At 51.9% G+C, this 17,834-nt stretch overlaps 2 protein-coding genes across 2 annotated transcripts; both read left to right on the top strand.

The window, feature by feature from the left end:
* The first annotated feature begins 5,774 nt into the window (after positions 1–5,774).
* LOC311580437 (uncharacterized protein) lies at positions 5,775–6,791 on the top strand. The gene has a single exon (XM_084752031.1). It carries the CDS (start codon positions 5,813–5,815, stop codon positions 6,521–6,523), a length of 711 nt encoding a protein of 236 aa, XP_084608157.1. The 5' UTR covers positions 5,775–5,812; the 3' UTR covers positions 6,524–6,791.
* A 6,718-nt stretch (positions 6,792–13,509) lies between these two features.
* LOC311580427 (uncharacterized protein) lies at positions 13,510–14,625 on the top strand. The gene has a single exon (XM_084752008.1). It carries the CDS (start codon positions 13,584–13,586, stop codon positions 14,385–14,387), a length of 804 nt encoding a protein of 267 aa, XP_084608134.1. The 5' UTR covers positions 13,510–13,583; the 3' UTR covers positions 14,388–14,625.
* The last annotated feature ends 3,209 nt before the right edge of the window (positions 14,626–17,834 follow it).

The raw sequence follows: 17,834 nt of genomic DNA, 5'->3' as shown, positions 1-17,834 counted from the left end.
CAGGCTGGTCTACACAGTGAGTCCAAGATAGTCAAGGCTACACAGAGACACCCTGAGTCAAAAAAGAAAAAAAAACAGATATGCTAAAAATAATAATAATAATAACAATAATAATTTAAGTGCTGGAGAGATGGCTCAGTGAGTAAAGGCGCATGTGCCCAACCCTGACAACCTGAGTTCAGTTCAGAGCCGACACAGTGGAGAGGATAGACTGTGATGAGTTGTCCTTTCACATACACACACACAAATACATATAGTGTGTATATGTATATGCATGTATATGTGTGTTTATATATGTACATATTTTTTTAATTTTGGGCTGAAGATATGGTTCCATGATTAAGAGTGCTTTCAGCAGACCAGAGTTCACTTCCCAACACCCATGTTGAGTCCCAGGGGACCTAACATCCTCTTCTGGCCTCTGTGGACACTACACTCACAAGCATATACACTCACATGGAAATAAAAGTAAAAATAAATCATTATTAAACGATTTTTAAAAAATAAAAACTCTGCAGGCTAGTTTTATGTCAACTTGACACAACCTAGAGTCATTTGGGAGGAGGGACTCTCTACTGAAAAAAATGCTCCCACCAGACTGGCCTGTGGGATAGCCTGTGATACATTCTCTTGATGGATGGTTGAGATGGGAGGGCCCAGGGCACTGTGGATGGTGCCATCTGTAGGCTGGTGGTCCTGAGTTGTATAAGAAACTAGACTGAGCAAGCCATGAGTCGCAGGCCAAAAACAGTGTTCCTATGTGGCCTCTGCTTCAGTTCCTGCCTTGAGTTCCTGTCCTGACTTGGTGTGGAGTGTGACCTAAGTTCAGTTAACACTTTCTTCCCTGCGTTGCTTTTTGCCATGGTGTTTTACCATCAGCCCTTCCAAAGAACAGCAGGTGGCTGTGAGGAAGCAAATGGTCCAGAAGGGCACCATGATAGTGGAAGAGTTGACACCCCTTCTCCTACGGCAGCAGCGAGTGAGTTAGTCAGGATAAAGGCTTTCCAAAAGGCTGCTCAGCAAAGGAAGGGCTACCGCACCTGGCCAGAGGCTGAGTATGTGGCACCCCACACTCGCCCCTAATCAGGGAAAGTTAGCATTTGAGGCAGCACTGAGACTCCCGGGGGGAGCAGGAGCACCCAGGCTCAGCCCTATCCTAGCTGCCTTCAGAGTGAAGCTGACCAGTGTGGACCGATCTCCACCTCAACCCCAAGGTCCCAGTCAGCTTCTCTTCAGCTCTAACGGACACAGATGTTACATACTAGAAAAGACAAGCCCTGATTGCCAAGGCCACCCCACCCTTACCCATGCATGGGAAAGGCTTGTGGCATGGGGGTAGCAGTACAGGAAGGGACTGGAGAGAGAGAGTTCAGCAGTTAAGAGCATTTGCTGCTCTTCCAGAGGACCTGGGTTCAATTCCCAACACCCACATAGCAGCTCAGGACCATTTAAAATTCCAATAGCAGTGGATCTGACATCATCGTCCAGTCTCCACTGATAACAGACACTGGGAAGTGAAAGACATCCTAAAGTGTTCTTAAAGGACTTGCTATTTTCCCTAGTGCAGAATCAGGGTCTGCCTTCATCTTTGGATGTGCCATCTGGCCCTGGCCCCACAGCCCTCCTTTTAGAAAGATATTTGACCCACACCTGCATCCATCCATTTAAACACTCTACCCATATACTCACGGCCATCTTATATACAATGCATTCAGTCCATCTCTAAAGGTCTCCATAATATGACCAGTTCTAACATTATTTAGAGGCATAATTTAGGTCTCCTCTGAGACTCAAGGTAGCTGTTAGATGTGAACTCAATAAAAATAATGAAGGGACTGGAGAAATGGCTCAGAGGTTAAGAACACTGGCTGTTCTTCCAAAGGTCCTGAGTTCAATTCCCAGCAGCCACATGGTGGCTCACAACCATCTATAATGAGATCTGGTGCCCTCTTCTGACTTGCAGGCATACATGCAGGAAAAAACACTTAGATAGATAGATAGATAGATAGATAGATAGATAGATAGATAGATAGATAGATAGATAGGCAGGCAAATATTTTAAAATAAAATACATAATGAGGGCTGGAGAGATGGCTCAGTGGTTAAGAGCACCGACTGCTCTTCCAAAGGTCCCGAGTTCAATTCCCAGCAACCACATAGTGGCTCACAACCATCTGTAATATGATATGGCGCCCTCTTCTGGCTTTCAGGAGTACATGCAAGCAGAGCACTGTATACACAATAATAAATAAATAAATCTTTTAAAAAAATACATAATGAATAAATAAATAAGAAGTCACATGCATCTAGTGTGCACAGACACAAGCATTCACATCATAAAAAGGGAAGGTGACAGGGAAAGATCACACCAAAGTACAACTAAAAACCATCAGAGCACACATTGAACACCACAGCTCCGTGTCTGGCATCTTGGGCTCACAATAACTTCATCAGGGCGTCAACAAGCTTGGCAACCCTGCCCCGTAGCTCTGATGCCTGCGGCACACACAGCCTGTCTCTCAAGTCCGCCCTACCCTGTGCCTGCAGCTCTCCTCTTGCAGATGTTCCATGTTCCTGGTTTCTCTATCATCCTGGGGTCTCCACCTTTGCACTTTCATGCACAGAATGCTTCTTAGCCCAACCCGGCTACGCATTGCCTGGTCTCACAGGCTTTTCTCTAGAACCTTGCATCCCTTCAAAACCAGACTGTTTATACAAGCACTCTCTTTCTAGATGAAAGCTTTTCGAATGAGTTTGCACTTTTTTAATGTACTTTATTTATTCTTTTGTTTGTGGGTGTTTTGCCTGCATGTACGTCTGCATACTATGTGCATTCCTGGTGCCCGTAGAGGCTTAGAAGAAATGTTAAATAACCTGGGGGTGGAGTTACAGATGGTTGCAAACTGCCATGCGTGTGCTGGGAATCGAACCCAGGTCCTCTGTAAGAGCAGCCAGTGCTCTTAACCACTGAGCCATCTCTCCAGCCCAAGTATGCATTATTATACCTTTGGAGACTTCATTGATTGAGGCCATGCCTTCGAGGCCCCTTTCTCACACTATCCCAGTAAAAAGGAGTTGGCTTTTCTTTCATGGTGCTAATCTGTTTGACAGTTAAAGCTGATTTGTTTACACCTTCCATTTCCACCCTATCTAAAACTTTAATTTCCACCTATACTCCTTCCTGTCTAAATGTCACATTTTTACAATATCTCAAAAAAAAAAAAAAAAAAAAAGTCTGGCTAAAGGCAGCCAGCAACTGCCATGCCACAGCCTGGAAGTTACATGTCTTGAAATGACCTCTGCCAAACAATTAGTCAAATGTGCTTAAATTCCGCTTCTCTCGCATTTTCAGGACACAAGCAAAACAGAGCCAGATTCTTTGCCAGAAAGCAACATGGCAGGTCTCTAGTTCTTGCTCCTGTCCAAAGCTTCCCAGGCATGGTCTTCACTGTAGGACATTTCTCAACGCCTCGGTCTTCCAAACTCCCAACAGAACAGCCCTCTGAGCTCTGCTTAGAACACTCTGGAACTTCTCTAGTCCATAGCTCCAGACTCTTCCACATTCCTCTCTCCAGCCATGTGGTCAGGTTTCTCACAGCAACTGCCCTACTCCTGGTACCAGTTTTCTCTTATACGTTCTGTTGCTGTTAAAAACTCCTTGAGAACCAACTTGGCAGTGGGAGGGGAGTTTCTGGGAGTGGGGTAGGAATCACAGCAAAAGGGTACTTATACTGGACCAGGCTGGCACTGGGAAGGCATAATACCTGGGGCCCCATCTGTGGTAAGGATGAAATGACACAGCTTGCTGTATCGTGGCACATCTGGAAGCAGAACTCAGCTGCAACCAGAGCAAGGCTGAAACCCTCACGCTGTTTCCCTGCAGTCTTAAGTCAGCTTCCTGTTCAAAATGTTCTTTGACCTTCCAAAACACAGCACTGTTGGAGGTTGGTCTGATGTATTTTGATGCTAATTACCTCTTGCTGTCTTTTAATGTACTCCAAATATCGCTGTGTAACCTTGACATACATATATATATATACAGGCAAATGGGATAGTCATGGCTAAAGTTGGTGGGCTTTTGAAGACAGAGAGAATCATGGGAGAAGGAAGAGAGAGGAAGAAGGAAGGAGGAGGAGGAGAATTGCCCTGAGATAGGAATAGGGCCACATGAGCCCAAAGGAGGAACTCTAAAGTTCCACATGGAAAGAGATGGAGAACATTAGTGAGTATTTAAGATTATGGATGGAGGTAGCCCAGATAGAAATCATTAAAAGTAGACGGAACGGGATGGAGACTGGGAGTTATTGGAGGTAATATCTGCCTTCCCCCAGATAAAGGCTTATGCTAAAATACACCAGGTGTCTGTGTTTTCATTGATTGCTAGTGGGTTAGAAAATATTGCCATGGGCTGGAGAGATGGCTCAGAGGTTAAGCACACTGACTGCTCCTCCGGAGGTCCCGAGTTCAATTTCCAGCAACCACATGGTAGCTCACAACCATCTATAATGTGATCTGATGCCCTCTTCTGGCATCAGATGTACATGCAGGCCGAGCACTGAATACATAGTAAATAAATAAATCTTTTTTTAAAAAAGACTTCCATAATAATAATTAGCCTAATAATAAATATTTATTAGGCCCTACTTCTAAATTAAGCACAACGCAGCACCCCCACATGAGGACTGAGAATTCAAACCATGAGCCTGTGGGAAACATTTCATATTCAGGCCATACCCCTGGATCTCCTCCAAGCTCTCAGGCAGAGCTCAGATCCCTCCTAACATGATCATCCAAGGCCCCAGAAGCACAACTAAAAGGCGGTAAGACATCCTAAACACAGCTCAATTCCCAGCAGGAAGCCTTCTGCATCTGAGAACGCAGCCAAGCTCCAACATCCCTTCCCAACGGCTTTCTCCAGAGCAAAGTCTTTGCTTGCTTCATCTCCTACCCCACCCCCATCTAGCCCCACCCCCAAGTACTCAGTCCTGGGAGGGCAAGGAACAACTCCCCCACCCACCCTGCCCCAAGCAGCTCTACCAAACCTTTCACCTCCAGCTGAGCTGCCCAGCGTTCTATGGGAGGGGCTAAAAGTCATGAGCACTTGAGTGATGGGTGTCCTGGCCCCACCCACACTCCTCTAGGGGACCAATAGTATAGCTGCATTTCTGGTCTGTTTTATCTTCGGAGCAGAATGACAGATTGGAACACAGGACATGAGTACCCACGCCCAGGTGCCTGAGCTGCCTGACACAGGCCCTGTTGTAAGCTTTTGTTTGCGTCTCAGTTTCCCCATCTGGGAACAATGAAATCATCCCCCCCTCAAAGACACAGGGATTAGTTAATATTTATAGACTACCTTAGAATAATTGCTAGGCCAAAGCAAGACCTATTATTACTAGTACTGCTGATAAAGAAAACAAACACAGCTCTCTGAGTGTCATCCCTAAACAAAGAGGACATAAAATAAGGTTAAAATATGCTGACTCAATCGAGGATTGAAGCAGCGTCTCAAGAGACAGGCGCAGACAACAGGAAGCTGGCCCTCCCTGGAGAGGAAATGACACAGGCCCCTGCCCTGTCCAAGCAGCTCTACCAGACCTTTTTCAGCTCCAGCTGCACGGAGGTCTATGGGCGGAGCTACAGGTCACGCCCACTTAACTGATAGGCGTCCTTAGAACTACCTAAAGACCAACAAGGAACTGTAGCTGGGGCAACACAAACACACACACACACCCCTGAGAGATATATAAGTGGCACCCAGCACCTCACTCACTCACACCCTCTCATCTCGCCTTCTGCCCTCCAGTCACCAATGGCCACCTCCACCATGTCTGTCTGCTCTGAACCCTGCACTGAGTCCTCCTGGCAGATAGAGGACTACCCAGAGAGCTGCTGTGAGCCCAGCTGCTGCCAGCCCAGCTGCTGTGTCCCCACCTGTGCCCCCAGCTGTTGTGGCCCAGCCCCCTGTCTGACCCTCCTCTGCTCCCCAGTGTGTTGTGGGTCCAGCCCCTGCTGCCAATCTTCATGCTGCCAGCCAGCCTGCTGCACCTGCTCCCCCTGCCAGCAGTCCTGTGGTGTGACTCTTTGCTGCAAGCCTGTCTGCTGCACACCTGTCTGCTGTGGATCCTCCTCATGCTGCCAGCAGTCTAGCTGCCAGTCCTCTTGCTGCCAACCCTCATGCTGTCAATCCTCCTGCTGTGTTCCTCTCTGCTGCAAGCCTGTGTGCTGCACACCTGTCTGCTGCACACCCATCTGCTCTGGATCCTCCTCATGCTGCCAGCCATCCTGCTGTGCACCTGTCTGCTGCAAGCCTGTCTGCTGCAAGCCCTGCTCCAGCATGTCCCTGCTCTGCCGCCCTGTGTGCAGACCTGCCTGCTGTGTGCCCACCTCCTCCTGCTGTGCCTCCTCCTGCCAGCCCAGCTGCTGCCGCCCAGCCTCCTCCTGTGTGTCCCTGCTGTGCCGCCCTGCCTGCTCCCGCCAGGCCTGCTGTGGCCTCTCCTCAGGCCAGAAGTCCTGCTGCTGATGGATCCATCACCTGGGGGTCCCTCACCTCTCCCCCCTAGTCCCTGCATTGCCTCAGCTAAAGGCCCTACCTTAGCTTGAGTGTCTTCCATCAAACAACAGAGGACCCTGTCTTGCTCTCAGCCACTACCCAACCTGAGGTCCTGGTCACAAGTCTGGAAACCTTTCTGCACATTCCTGTCATCAGTGGGCTTCTCAGGGGGTAAACTGCCCGGTGCCCTCCAGCCGGAAGCCTCCTCAGAAATCTAAAAATAAACACTTTGACCTCAGCCATGCCTTCCTCTTCCTCTCTGAGTTCTAGTAGAACCAGCATCAGGTTCTGATGAGAGGCCAAGAAGCAGTGCATCCTGGGATGTTTACCCTCTCCAGCTTGCCCGGGGCCACCAGTCACACACTTGTGATAGAGGGTCCCAGATATAGGCAGCCCTTCCAGGCCAGCCTCTTTCCCAGGAGCCATTTGACAAGGGCAAGCGGCAGACCCTCAGGGTGGGTGACGGTGTGTCTGATATTAAATGTCTGCTACCAGCTAGGAATTCCCTGATTGGACCATTGGGTACAGCTGCTAAGAACCTGGTTCCTCAGAAGAGAAAGCAAGCTCCGTCCCACACAAGAGAAAGCAAGCAGCCCAGTCTGTGCTAGGAGAAGTCAGAGCCCAGGGCCCAGCACAGGCCTTCCTTCTCATCTCGCCATATTCCAGAAGGCTAGCTACCTCTTCGGCTGAGACTGCAAACAGCCCGCAGGCTTTCAATATAAGCAGAGCTGGCTGCTTTCCTTACATTCCTCTCCCTATTGCCATGCCTGCGCCCCCACACCCTCCATCCTTCCCTGAACCTCCCACCTACGGTACCCTCACCACCCCCCACCCCCTCACCCTCCACCCCCACCCCCGTCTGTCTGTTGACTTGTCTCTGCTAGAGGAACTCAGAGCAAGAGGCTCCAGGGCACACATGCCTACCTGCCTCTCCTGCTCCGCTCTTGCGTTTCCCATACAGCCTTCCTCATCCTGGTTGCCACGGCCTGCCAACTCTGCACTCTCCTTCTTCCAGCGCCTCTTCAGGGCTAAGCCACACTCCCCCCTCCAGAGTGGAGGCCTGGAAGCCAAGCCAGATGTCCTACCTTCCATTTCCAAGATCAGAGTGGGAGATGCAGGTGGAGCAATGGCGGTCAGATTGTGCTGTTCTGACTGACTCCAGGCTGTGTAGCAGCGGCGCGCAGGCTGGACGGGTCCCTGGGTCCCTGGCACTTCACCAGCAGCTTTTGGCCCCGTAGTGAGAGCCAACTCCAAGACAGGAAGATTCTGCAACTTGTTGCACACATTAACACCAACAGCTGTCACCAACCGATGACTTGCTCCTGTGTCTTAGTTAGGGTTTTATTGCTGTGAAGAGACACCGTGGCCATGGCAACTCTTATAAAAGGAAAACATTTAACTGGGGCTGGCTCACAGTCTCAGAGATTCAGTCCATTATCAGCATGGCGGGAAACATGGCATCCTGCAGGCAGACATGGTGCTGGAGGAGCAAACGTTCTCCATCTTGAGCCTCAGGCAGCTGAAGGAGACTGTGTGCCACATTGGGCATAGCTTGAGCATAGGAGACCTCAAAGCCTGCCCCCGCAGTGACACACTTCCTTTAACAAGGCCACACCTCCTAATAGCACCACTCCCATTGGGCCAAGTATTCCAAGCACCTGGTAGGGAAGGGGAGCGGGGGGGGGGGGGGGGTGGGGGTGGGGTGGGGGGAGGGGCATTCCTAATCAAACCACCACAAAAACAGGTCCCTGTGAACTTGCCAGAGTGGGTTGGGAACACATGAGCACATAGGCCTATTAAAATCACATCAGAAACACCTGGCCCGAGAGTTCGTCAAACACCCCAGACCGAGGTGTGCCTTCGACTCATGCCTTGGAGAAGAAAACACCTGGTACTCACCCACTGGCTTCTCAACTAACCACGTGACGTGTGTCAAGGGACTACCGGAGAATGCCCAGCTGTCCCCGAGGCTTCCGCTCCCTTAGTTGCCACTGCTGATGTGACCCATCAAATTGTTGTCTGTCCACCCATCCATTTATCTGCCTGGTCATGTTCTTGGATCTCACCTGCAGGATTTTCACCTCCCCTCTGCAGCTCAGCACGCCTCCAGCTGCTCTCGCCAGGTTGTTGACATCATAGTTAACCGCCTCAGCTGCTCTGCCACAGCCTCCTGTGAGGCCGGCGTGAAGTCCTCAGACTCTGCCAAAGTATCTTCAACTCTATGGAGCCATCCTGTAACCTACACGTGTGTGTGTGTGTGTGTGTGTGTGTGTGTGTGTGTGTGTGTGTGTGTGTGCGCGCATTCCTGTGTGTGTGTGTGTGTGTGTGTGTGTGTGTGTGTGTGTGTGTGTGTTACTGTGCACTGTGTAATGTGTAGTCTGGTAATTAACATTACAATTAAGACATTCAGAATTCACCTTGCTGTCACTATGACTGAAATGCCTGTCAGAGACAAGTGAAGGGAGAAAGGGCTTGCTCTAAGAGCTCAGTCCAGGGCAGGGAAGGCAAGCAGGCAGCTCATTTCACAGACTAAGAGTGTGTGGCATGTGGCATTAGCTTTCCACATCATGGACCAGGAAACAGAAAGACAGGAAGGTCAGGCCAGCAACAACCAATGGCCCCATATGGCCTACTTCTGTCATCTACGCACTTCCTTCCAAAGTCTCCAGAGCATCCCAAAACAGCACCAGCTGGGAGCAAAGACTTCAAACCCTGAGCCTGAGGCACACTTCAGAGTCCGAGGTGATCCGTGACTGTCATGTGACCACAGGGACAGTAGTGGGCCTGTCGGACCCTGAGAAGCACTTGGCATGTCTTATCCACACGATCCTCAGACAACACCACAGGGGCATACAGAGTGACCCATCTCTTAGAAGAAGAAGCAGAGGTCTGCCAGGCAGAATTAGGACACAACTGTACAGGCAGACACCAGAGATGGGAGTCTGGGGACAGAAAGCAATCAGACTAACTCTGAAGAGGTGCATGTGCCAACTGACTTCTGGAACTAGGGAACATGGCCTCAGGGGAGAAAGGGATGTTGCAGGGTACCTCAAAAGTGCTGTAAGAATCCTGAGATGGGGGGCACTCGTCCACACACTGGTTCTGGAAAAGGAGATAGCAAGCTCTCACATTAAAAGAAAGCAACACAGGCACCTGAACCACGAACACCTAACCAGGAAAGAGGCAGGCGGAGTGACCTGGAGCACAGCCACATGTGGTGGGCAGCCACGTGTGGAGTGCAGCCATGTGTGGAGCGCAGCCACGTGTAGAGTGCAGACACGTGTAGAGTGCAGTGCCACGTGACCCTATCAGCTAAGGGGCCGCTATCCTCACAGAGATTTCTGGAGGCTTGGAGCACACTTGCTTTCTGTTCCACCATGGGTCAGGGTTCATGAGATGCTCACACACACAACCAACCATGGGCAGCTTTGCAGGACTTTACCTTCATCCCTCCCAGCTGTTAAAAGACATTTGAGATGACACTCGGCAACAAAAGGATATAAGCCCCACTCTCCCCATGAGGCAGAGGGCTCTGGCCACCGGAAGACCTGCTCTCACATTTCAAGGCCCACAACAGTCCTGGCTCCTCATCAGGGCTGTCCTACTTCCCACATCTGAGTTGACAGTGGCTATTGTGCCCATATGCCCACCTGTGATGCCAACACCACCATTAGAGCTAAGCTGCCTACACCAGAGGAAACTGCCCCAGGGAGAACTTTAAGTTCCCTAGGGAGGACCTTACTGCCCCAGGGAGAAGCTCACTGACCTAGGGAGGAGCTCACTGCCCCAGTGTAGACCTGACTTTGGGGTGTGACTTTCCCCTCTCCTCCTCTGGGGTCCAGTCAGTCTGAGTAAACTGCGAGAGTTGTCACAATAGGCTACCGTCACCCTGTCGATCCCCAGCCATAAACAAGCACATAAGGCCTGTGGTTGTTGCTTTAGTTGGACTTAATTGCTGAGATGACTCGTGTGTGTGAATAACTTGTCGGGCAGGGTACTTCCGAATGGCCTGGGAAGGCAGCTCATTGGTCAAGTGCTTCCCTTGTGAGCATGAGTGAGTTTCACTCCCAGAACCCACATGCAACACACATATGAAATGCACATGCACACACAACTTCAAAACAACTAATAAATCCAAATTGCCTAGAGAGATAATGTGTGTTCCTCTACAGACAGGTCAGACACGGATGCTGTAAACAAGAAATGGGCCATGTTTACTAGAGGGCAGAACACTTGTGGCATCCAGTTTCACTGTATTAGGCTTCCTGTTTGTCCCTAAATCTCAGCAGAGCATCTCATAAGCCACCCCAAAATCTCATTTACAAATGGACGGGAAGAGAAAAGAAGCCAGGTTGTGTATTGTACCTAATTTTTAAAGTTTGCTTAAATGTTATGGTTTGCTCGGTCTTTAAACCCTGTACACTACAGGCAAGTAATAAAGTTTCGGGACTGAGGGTTGGAGAGCATCTCTGTGGATGAGGTGATTGCTGCTTAAACATGAGGACCTGGTTCAATCCCCATAACCCGCGTTTATAAAATCCTAACACTGGGAAGGTAACACCAGGCAGATCCCAAGGGCTCCCCAACCAGTCAACCTAATTCAGTGAGCCGCAGGCCAAAGAGAGAGACCTTGTATTCAAACAAAAACAAAACAAAATACAGTGGATGTCACATGAGGAGCCACACCTAAGGTGGTCTCACACACACACACATACACACATGCTCACACACACTTACACACGTGCTCACACATAAGCTTACACACACACATATGCTTACATACATATATGCTCACATACACTCACACACACAAGCTTTCACACACTCACACATGTTCACACACAAGCTTACACAAACACATGCTCACACACTTACACACACACATGCTCACACACTCACACACGCTCACACACAAGCTTACACACCCATGCTCACACACATACATGATCTCTCACACACAAGCTTACACACACAAGCTTACATACAAACAAGCTTACACACACACATGCTCACACACACACATGTTCACACACAAGCTTACACACACATATGCTCACACACACAGACGCTCACACAGACGCTCACACACAAGCTTACACGGAGGCATGCACAGGCATGTATACACAAAGAAAGCCACAGGATCATATATACAGCCATTATGTGGACACCTGCGGGAACTCTCTGGGGACGCTCACAATGCTCAACGCCTCTGCCTAAATGATGCATCAACACTTTACTCTGGCTCATCCTGAGCTGCTTTTTTTGTGCTGGTGTGGAGAATCAGGCTTTACTCAACTGGAGGTCTCTAAAATGGAAGGCAACGAGTCAGCAGCTGGTGGCTGAGCTGGCCCCAAGGTCTCAGAGTCATCGCAAGTTCCTAGACTCAATCTCTGGCCAGCTCTGTTTCTGGCCCTGAGGTGAGAACCCTGGTCCCACACAAGCAGACATAGCTGTCAGGAATGGGGAGGGGAGAGTTGGAAGGAAAGAGACAGATAAGAAGCAACACACCTTTCATTGGTCCGCTTGGACCCCACAGCAGACACCCTCCACCAGCACCATCTGCTGGGAACCACGCCTCTTTGGAGGGATGCTTCATATTGAAAACACAGCAGCCATGAGGACCGGTTCCACACATGCGTCTAATGACATAACCCTGGCAAGACCTCAGCTCACCCAAAGACACACATACCTCACATAGAACACCTGTGTTAAAACCATCAGCACCGCCCCCCCAAAAAACAAAAAAACAAAAAAAACACCAGCCCAGGGGCTTCCAGTTCCAACCTGGTTTTACCCTGGTTAGCTGGTTTCCTCAACCTTCCCAATGTACAATGCATGACAGATCACGTGGTCCCCCGTGACTTGCCGTCCCTGCTGCAGGCCTAGGATTCCAAGACCCCTGTGGAGGAGGGCCCTCAGAGAACACCTGAACTCTTCCTTCCATTAGCGACTGTGGCCATTGAGGTCAGTTCCACCCATAGTTCTCTGGGGGAGGTTGGGAGGGGGGCACTGGACAGAACTCTGGGGGACCATGTAGTGGGTTACAAGGAGTTCTCAAGGATGAGGAGAGACACAGGGGGCTCCACAAGTTCAAGGGCAGCTCTTGAGGCACTGCTCTCCTGCCTCAGCTTTATAGCATGTAAAACATCAGCATCGCCGGCCGGTGGTGGCGCACGCCTTTAATCCCAGCACTTGGGAGACAGAGGCAGGTGGATCGCTGTGAGCTCGAGGCCAGCCTGGTCTACAAAGGGAGTCCAGGGCAGTCAAGGCTACACGGAGAGACCCTGTCTCGAAAAACAAAGACAAAAAAACAAAAAAAACAAACAAACAAACAAAAAAAACGAAAGAAAGAAAGGGGAAAAAAAAACTTCAGCATAACCATGGCACCTCACAGCTAGAGTCAGGCATGTTGACAGCAGTTAGTGACAGAAGAGGCGTCCCCTGGTGAGACAGCTCCTTCTTAGGCACAGGCCCACCCAGGCTTTCTTCACCCTTGACCACCAAGGCAAGAGCAGCAATGAGCAGAGGGATAGCATAAGCCGCTGAGTCCCCAGTGTGAGTACCTCCATCCAGGCCAAGATGAGAGAAGGAAACCCCACCACAGTCACTGGGATCAGCTCCACCCTCACCAACAAGGACTCGATGGCAGACTTAGAAAGGGGACAGACACTATAACAGTTGGACATTTCAGAAGCACAGATCCCACTACCTACCCAAGGAGCCCAGGCCAACCCCCTGACCGCTGCTGTCTCCCCACATGGATCCTGTCCCCATCAGTAGAGCTGGCCAAGCTGCCAGGCTCAGCACAACACGCAGCCAGTACATTTACAAGCAGAGTGGCATCTTCCGGCTGACAAGCGCTCTCCAGGAACAAGTTCCAAACACTAACAAGGAAGGAATTGCTGTAAAGGGCCACTCGTGCCAACAACACACTGTGTGTAGAGTATAAAAGCTGACAGCCAGCCTCTCACACTCACACACTCACACTCACACATTTACACACTTACAGTTCCTACCAGACCTCCCCGCCATGGCCACCTCCACCATGTCCATCTGCTCCAGTGAGCTGAGCTACGACAGCCGGGTCTGCCTGCCCGGGTCCTGTGATTCTTGTACTGACTCCTCCTGGCAGGTGGATGACTGCCCAGAGAGCTGCTGTGCCCCCAGCTGCTGTGCCCCCACCTGCTGCCAGTCTAGCTGCTGTGTCTCCAGCTGCTGCCAGCCCAGCTGCTGTGGCCCAGCCCCCTGTCTGACCCTCATCTGCTCCCCAGTGAGCTGTGGGTCCAGTCCCTGCTGCCAATCTTCATGCTGCCAGCCAGCATGCTGCACCTGCTCCCCCTGCCAGCAGTCCTGCGGTGTGACTCTTTGCTGCAAGCCTGTCTGCTGCACACCTGTCTGCTGTGGATCCTCCTCATGCTGCCAGCAGTCTAGCTGCCAGTCCTCTTGCTGCCAGCCACCCTGCTGTGCGCCTGTCTGCTGCACACCTGTCTGCTGCACACCTGTCTGCTGCACACCTGTCTGCTGCAAGCCTGTCTGCTGCACACCTGTCTGCAGCACACCCATCTGCTCTGGATCCTCCTCATGCTGTCAGCCATCTTGCTGTGCACCTGTCTGCTGCAAGCCTGTCTGCTGCAAGCCCTGCTCCAGCATGTCCCTGCTCTGCCGCCCTGTGTGCAGACCCGCCTGCTGTGTGCCCACCTCCTCCTGCTGTGCCTCCTCCTGCCAGCCCAGCTGCCGCCGCCCAGCCTCCTCCTGTGTGTCCCTGCTCTGCCACCCTGCCTGTTCCCGCCAGGTCTCCTGTGGCCTCTCCTCAAGCCAGAAGTCCAGCTGCTGATGGGTCTATCCTGCGGACGGGGAAGGGGTCACAGCTTATCTCCTTCCTTGACTCACAGTGACCTGTAGGGAAGTATCAGCTTTGGCACAGCTCCACAATGCCACACCCCAACAGCCGGTGCCCGCTCCCCACCTACAGCTCTCCATAAAGGCCCTACAGCACTCCCACCACCCCAACATGCCCCTGCTTTTCCCCAATGCATGTCTTTCCCAGACGTTAATAAACCTCTATTCCTGGCCTTCGAGTGTCCCTCCTCCTGCCTTACATAAGGGTCAGGGATGTCATAGAAGCATTTCCAGGCAAGCCCCAGGACTTGAACTATCTCACCTTTGCCTGGAGTCGCCAGTAATTGTGGCAGGTGGCTGGCAGCTGGATTGGTCCCTGGCAAGAGAGCCTTGCCTCCTCAAGTCTCACCATCCCTGGTTGACTGTGAATGCTCAGGGACAGGAGGGCCAGCAGGAGTGTGGCACAGACAAAGGACGGTGGCTCCCGAACAGGCCATGTTCTGCTTTATTCAAATATCCCAACCTGGAGATCTGTGTTCCCATCAAGAATACAGCCTGGGTGTGGGGTGAGGGTAGCAAGGAGAAAGAAACCACAGGGCAGAGGCTTCTTAATCTACCTTCTAGGGTCTGAGGCTTGTACCTGCTCCACTGGCCCCCCCCTCTCCCCTTGGACCAATCTGGAAGTCCCCCATATTTCCAGAGCCCCAAGCATGCCATGTCCTTTTGGCCATAGACACATTCTGGCCTGATGTCCCGCTCCATCCTCACATCAGCATCCTCTGAGCTCTGAGCCCTACTCTGCCCATGCAGGAGACAATAGGGTGGAAGTGAGCAGGCTGTAAACCCAGACAGCTGAGAAACCTAACACCCTAGGAGCCTGCCTCTAACCCTTGACAGGCTTGGACCATGCCAAGTAGGGAGAAGGCTCCTTGGGAACTCCGTCCCTGCCCACACACCAAGCCTTCCTGCCTTCTGAGGCTGTGAAGACAGGTGGCACCCTGCCCCCACCCTCCTACTCTCTTGGGGACCCTCCTATTAATGAGAGGGTGGAGAATCAGTTCCCACTAGGAGCCAGGACACTCGTAGGCGTTCACTCACCTGGCATCTGGAATGTTCCCTCTCTATAGCTGAACCCCTGCCCCAGCCTACACGCTACAGTATCTGAGACCTGGGGCCCCCAAGCTTCACACTTCTGGCCACCTGCTGGACAGTAAAGCCATGGCCCCTTCCCAGAAAGTCCCCAGAACACCGAATGCTAGACCCCACAGGGACAGCCACATGGATAGTGACCGAGATATTTTCGACCAGACATCAGATTTGACAGTTAAGCACCACGAAGCCCATCGCAGGAGCAAAGAGGGACCTCCTCAGGTCACTTTGAAAGCCAAGTGTGACTGGTGTGAATGCTCACGGAAGCTTCCTCAAGCTTCCCACCTGCTGTGACCTGCACACTGGCCACCAGTTCTGGATCCATAGTGCTTGCCCTTTGGTCTGTCACAGACGCAGGTCCAGGCAGTTCAGACCCTCTGGCTTTCCACCTGCTGGGCACAGCAACGCAGGCTAGGTAGCCCTCATGTCCATCTGATCAATGTCCAACATGGAGCAGAACCAGAGGGACTTTAAACTGGGTGAACCCTTACTAGCCTCCCAAGCCTCTTATCTCGCAGTTCCCTAATATCAGCCTGTCTTGTATACCTCCTCCCTAGTTCACCGTATTTATAACTGGGTCATCTTTTAACTATTAGAAACGTACCTTCAGGGGAGAGGGGGGCGGGCTTTATAAATAACCTTTATTATCACTGTGCAGGTTGGCTGTATTCCCCAGGCTCAAGGAACAGGAAAGCACATGTCTGTGACTCACCCCGGCCCCGGAAGCATGGCTGTGCTCACAATTCCCAGCCAGGCCTGCACAGGGGTCCTCCTGAGGTTCACTTGCATGATCACTTGCATGGGGTGGCCCTGCATAGGAGGGGGGAAAGGCTGGTGCCCTGCTGCCATCACTGGGACCCAGGGGATTTGTGTGGTGACAACTGACTTAGCCACGCATTCAAAGCCAGGTGTCGCTGTCGGAGAGCAGGGCATGGGCAGGCCAGGGGCCTCTTTTCTGCCTCAGGTCCCACAGGTGGTACTGTCCCAGGCCCCAGGGCCTTCTCCCCCACATCTCACGGTTGTTGTAATTTTCAGCCAGTCACTTCTAGATGGTTATAAATTGTACCATTCACGAGGGTCAGTGCTCCAAACCTCGATCACAGGGTCACCTCCTACCCTATCACAGAGAGCAACATCCCAGCGCATGAAGGAGACCCACACTTCCTGGCAACCAAGGAGAAAGTATGCACACAGGACCGTAGCCGTCTGTCACACCGGCAACTCTTGTCCCTGGGGTCCCCAAAGCCAACTTGCAATTCCCTGGCAGGTCCAGCTATGAGATCCAACTGTCCTGTTTTTTATTCCACTGATTCTGACGTGGTAAAATAGAATCTCTTGCTAGAAGCCCTAGGGGAGCATGTCCTGGTCACTGGCGATCCTAGGGGTCCCCTCTAGGGGGCCTGCGGTGAGCCCACAGCAGCGGGGAGCTCTAGGCTGAACCCAGGTGTGGGTTGTGGGTGTGTTTGGGGTTGGGCCTGTGTTTCTCCTTCAACTGGGGACAGAGCCAGGTCCGTGGCGGCCCAGGGCTTTGCTAAGTGCAGGTTGGGTAGCGCATCTCCATGCAAGGAGCCCGAGGGCCGGGGACTTCATTCTTGAAGCAGGTGCTGGGCCTTCCCCGGCAGCCAAGCAGGTAAATACATGCGAAGCTCCGATGGCTGCTGTTAGCGCTTTGAAACTTGAAACCCCTCCTACCTCTGGCAGCCTAGAGAGACCTTTTATTGTGACTGCCTGTGCAGCCCCCTCTACGGTATCCTCCCCCGCCCCCCCCCCCGCTCCCCACCCCCGTCCCCCATAACTGTCCAGCTCTCTAGGAGGCCAGCATCCTACCACAAGCAAGTGACCTGGCATTAGGAAGTGGCATTTCTCCAACCGCATTTCCCTCCAACTCCACAAAAGGTGCCCTACCTTGGTCCCCATGACCTTACCTGTACAGGGCTCCCAGTGCCGGGCACCCCCGCTGGGGTTACCCAGAAGCAAGAGCGCCACACACAGAGTCAGCAGGGCAGACATGAGGGGCTTGGGTCCCAAGATCCATCCAGGGGTTCCACTCGCCTGCAGAGAGGCAGCCAGCCACTCTCCTAAATTCCTTTCGACGGGCAGTCTGGGCCCCAGGTGGTCACTGTGATGAGCCCATGTTAGTATCTGCAGCAGGACAGAGGTGGCCCTGGCAGCAATGACAGCCCCTAGCTGTTCTGCCGCAGCAAGAGGCGGGTGGCCCTGGCAGGCTGGGGCTTCAGCTGCAGGCAAAGGCTTTATCTCTCCACTTCCCTCCTGGGCCTACGTCCCATGTGCA

Source organism: Acomys minous (genome assembly GCF_964271855.1).
Source record: "Acomys minous genome assembly, chromosome: 13".
Classification (NCBI taxonomy): Eukaryota; Metazoa; Chordata; class Mammalia; order Rodentia; family Muridae; genus Acomys; species Acomys minous.
Note: the sequence above shows the minus strand (reverse complement) of the source record. Positions and strands in the feature narration are given on the sequence as shown.

Excerpts from the sequence above, each read along its gene's own strand:
- LOC311580437 (XM_084752031.1), top strand. The coding sequence starts at position 5,813 with ATGGCCACCTCCACCATGTCTGTCTGCTCTGAACCCTGCACTGAGTCC.
- LOC311580427 (XM_084752008.1), top strand. The coding sequence starts at position 13,584 with ATGGCCACCTCCACCATGTCCATCTGCTCCAGTGAGCTGAGCTACGAC.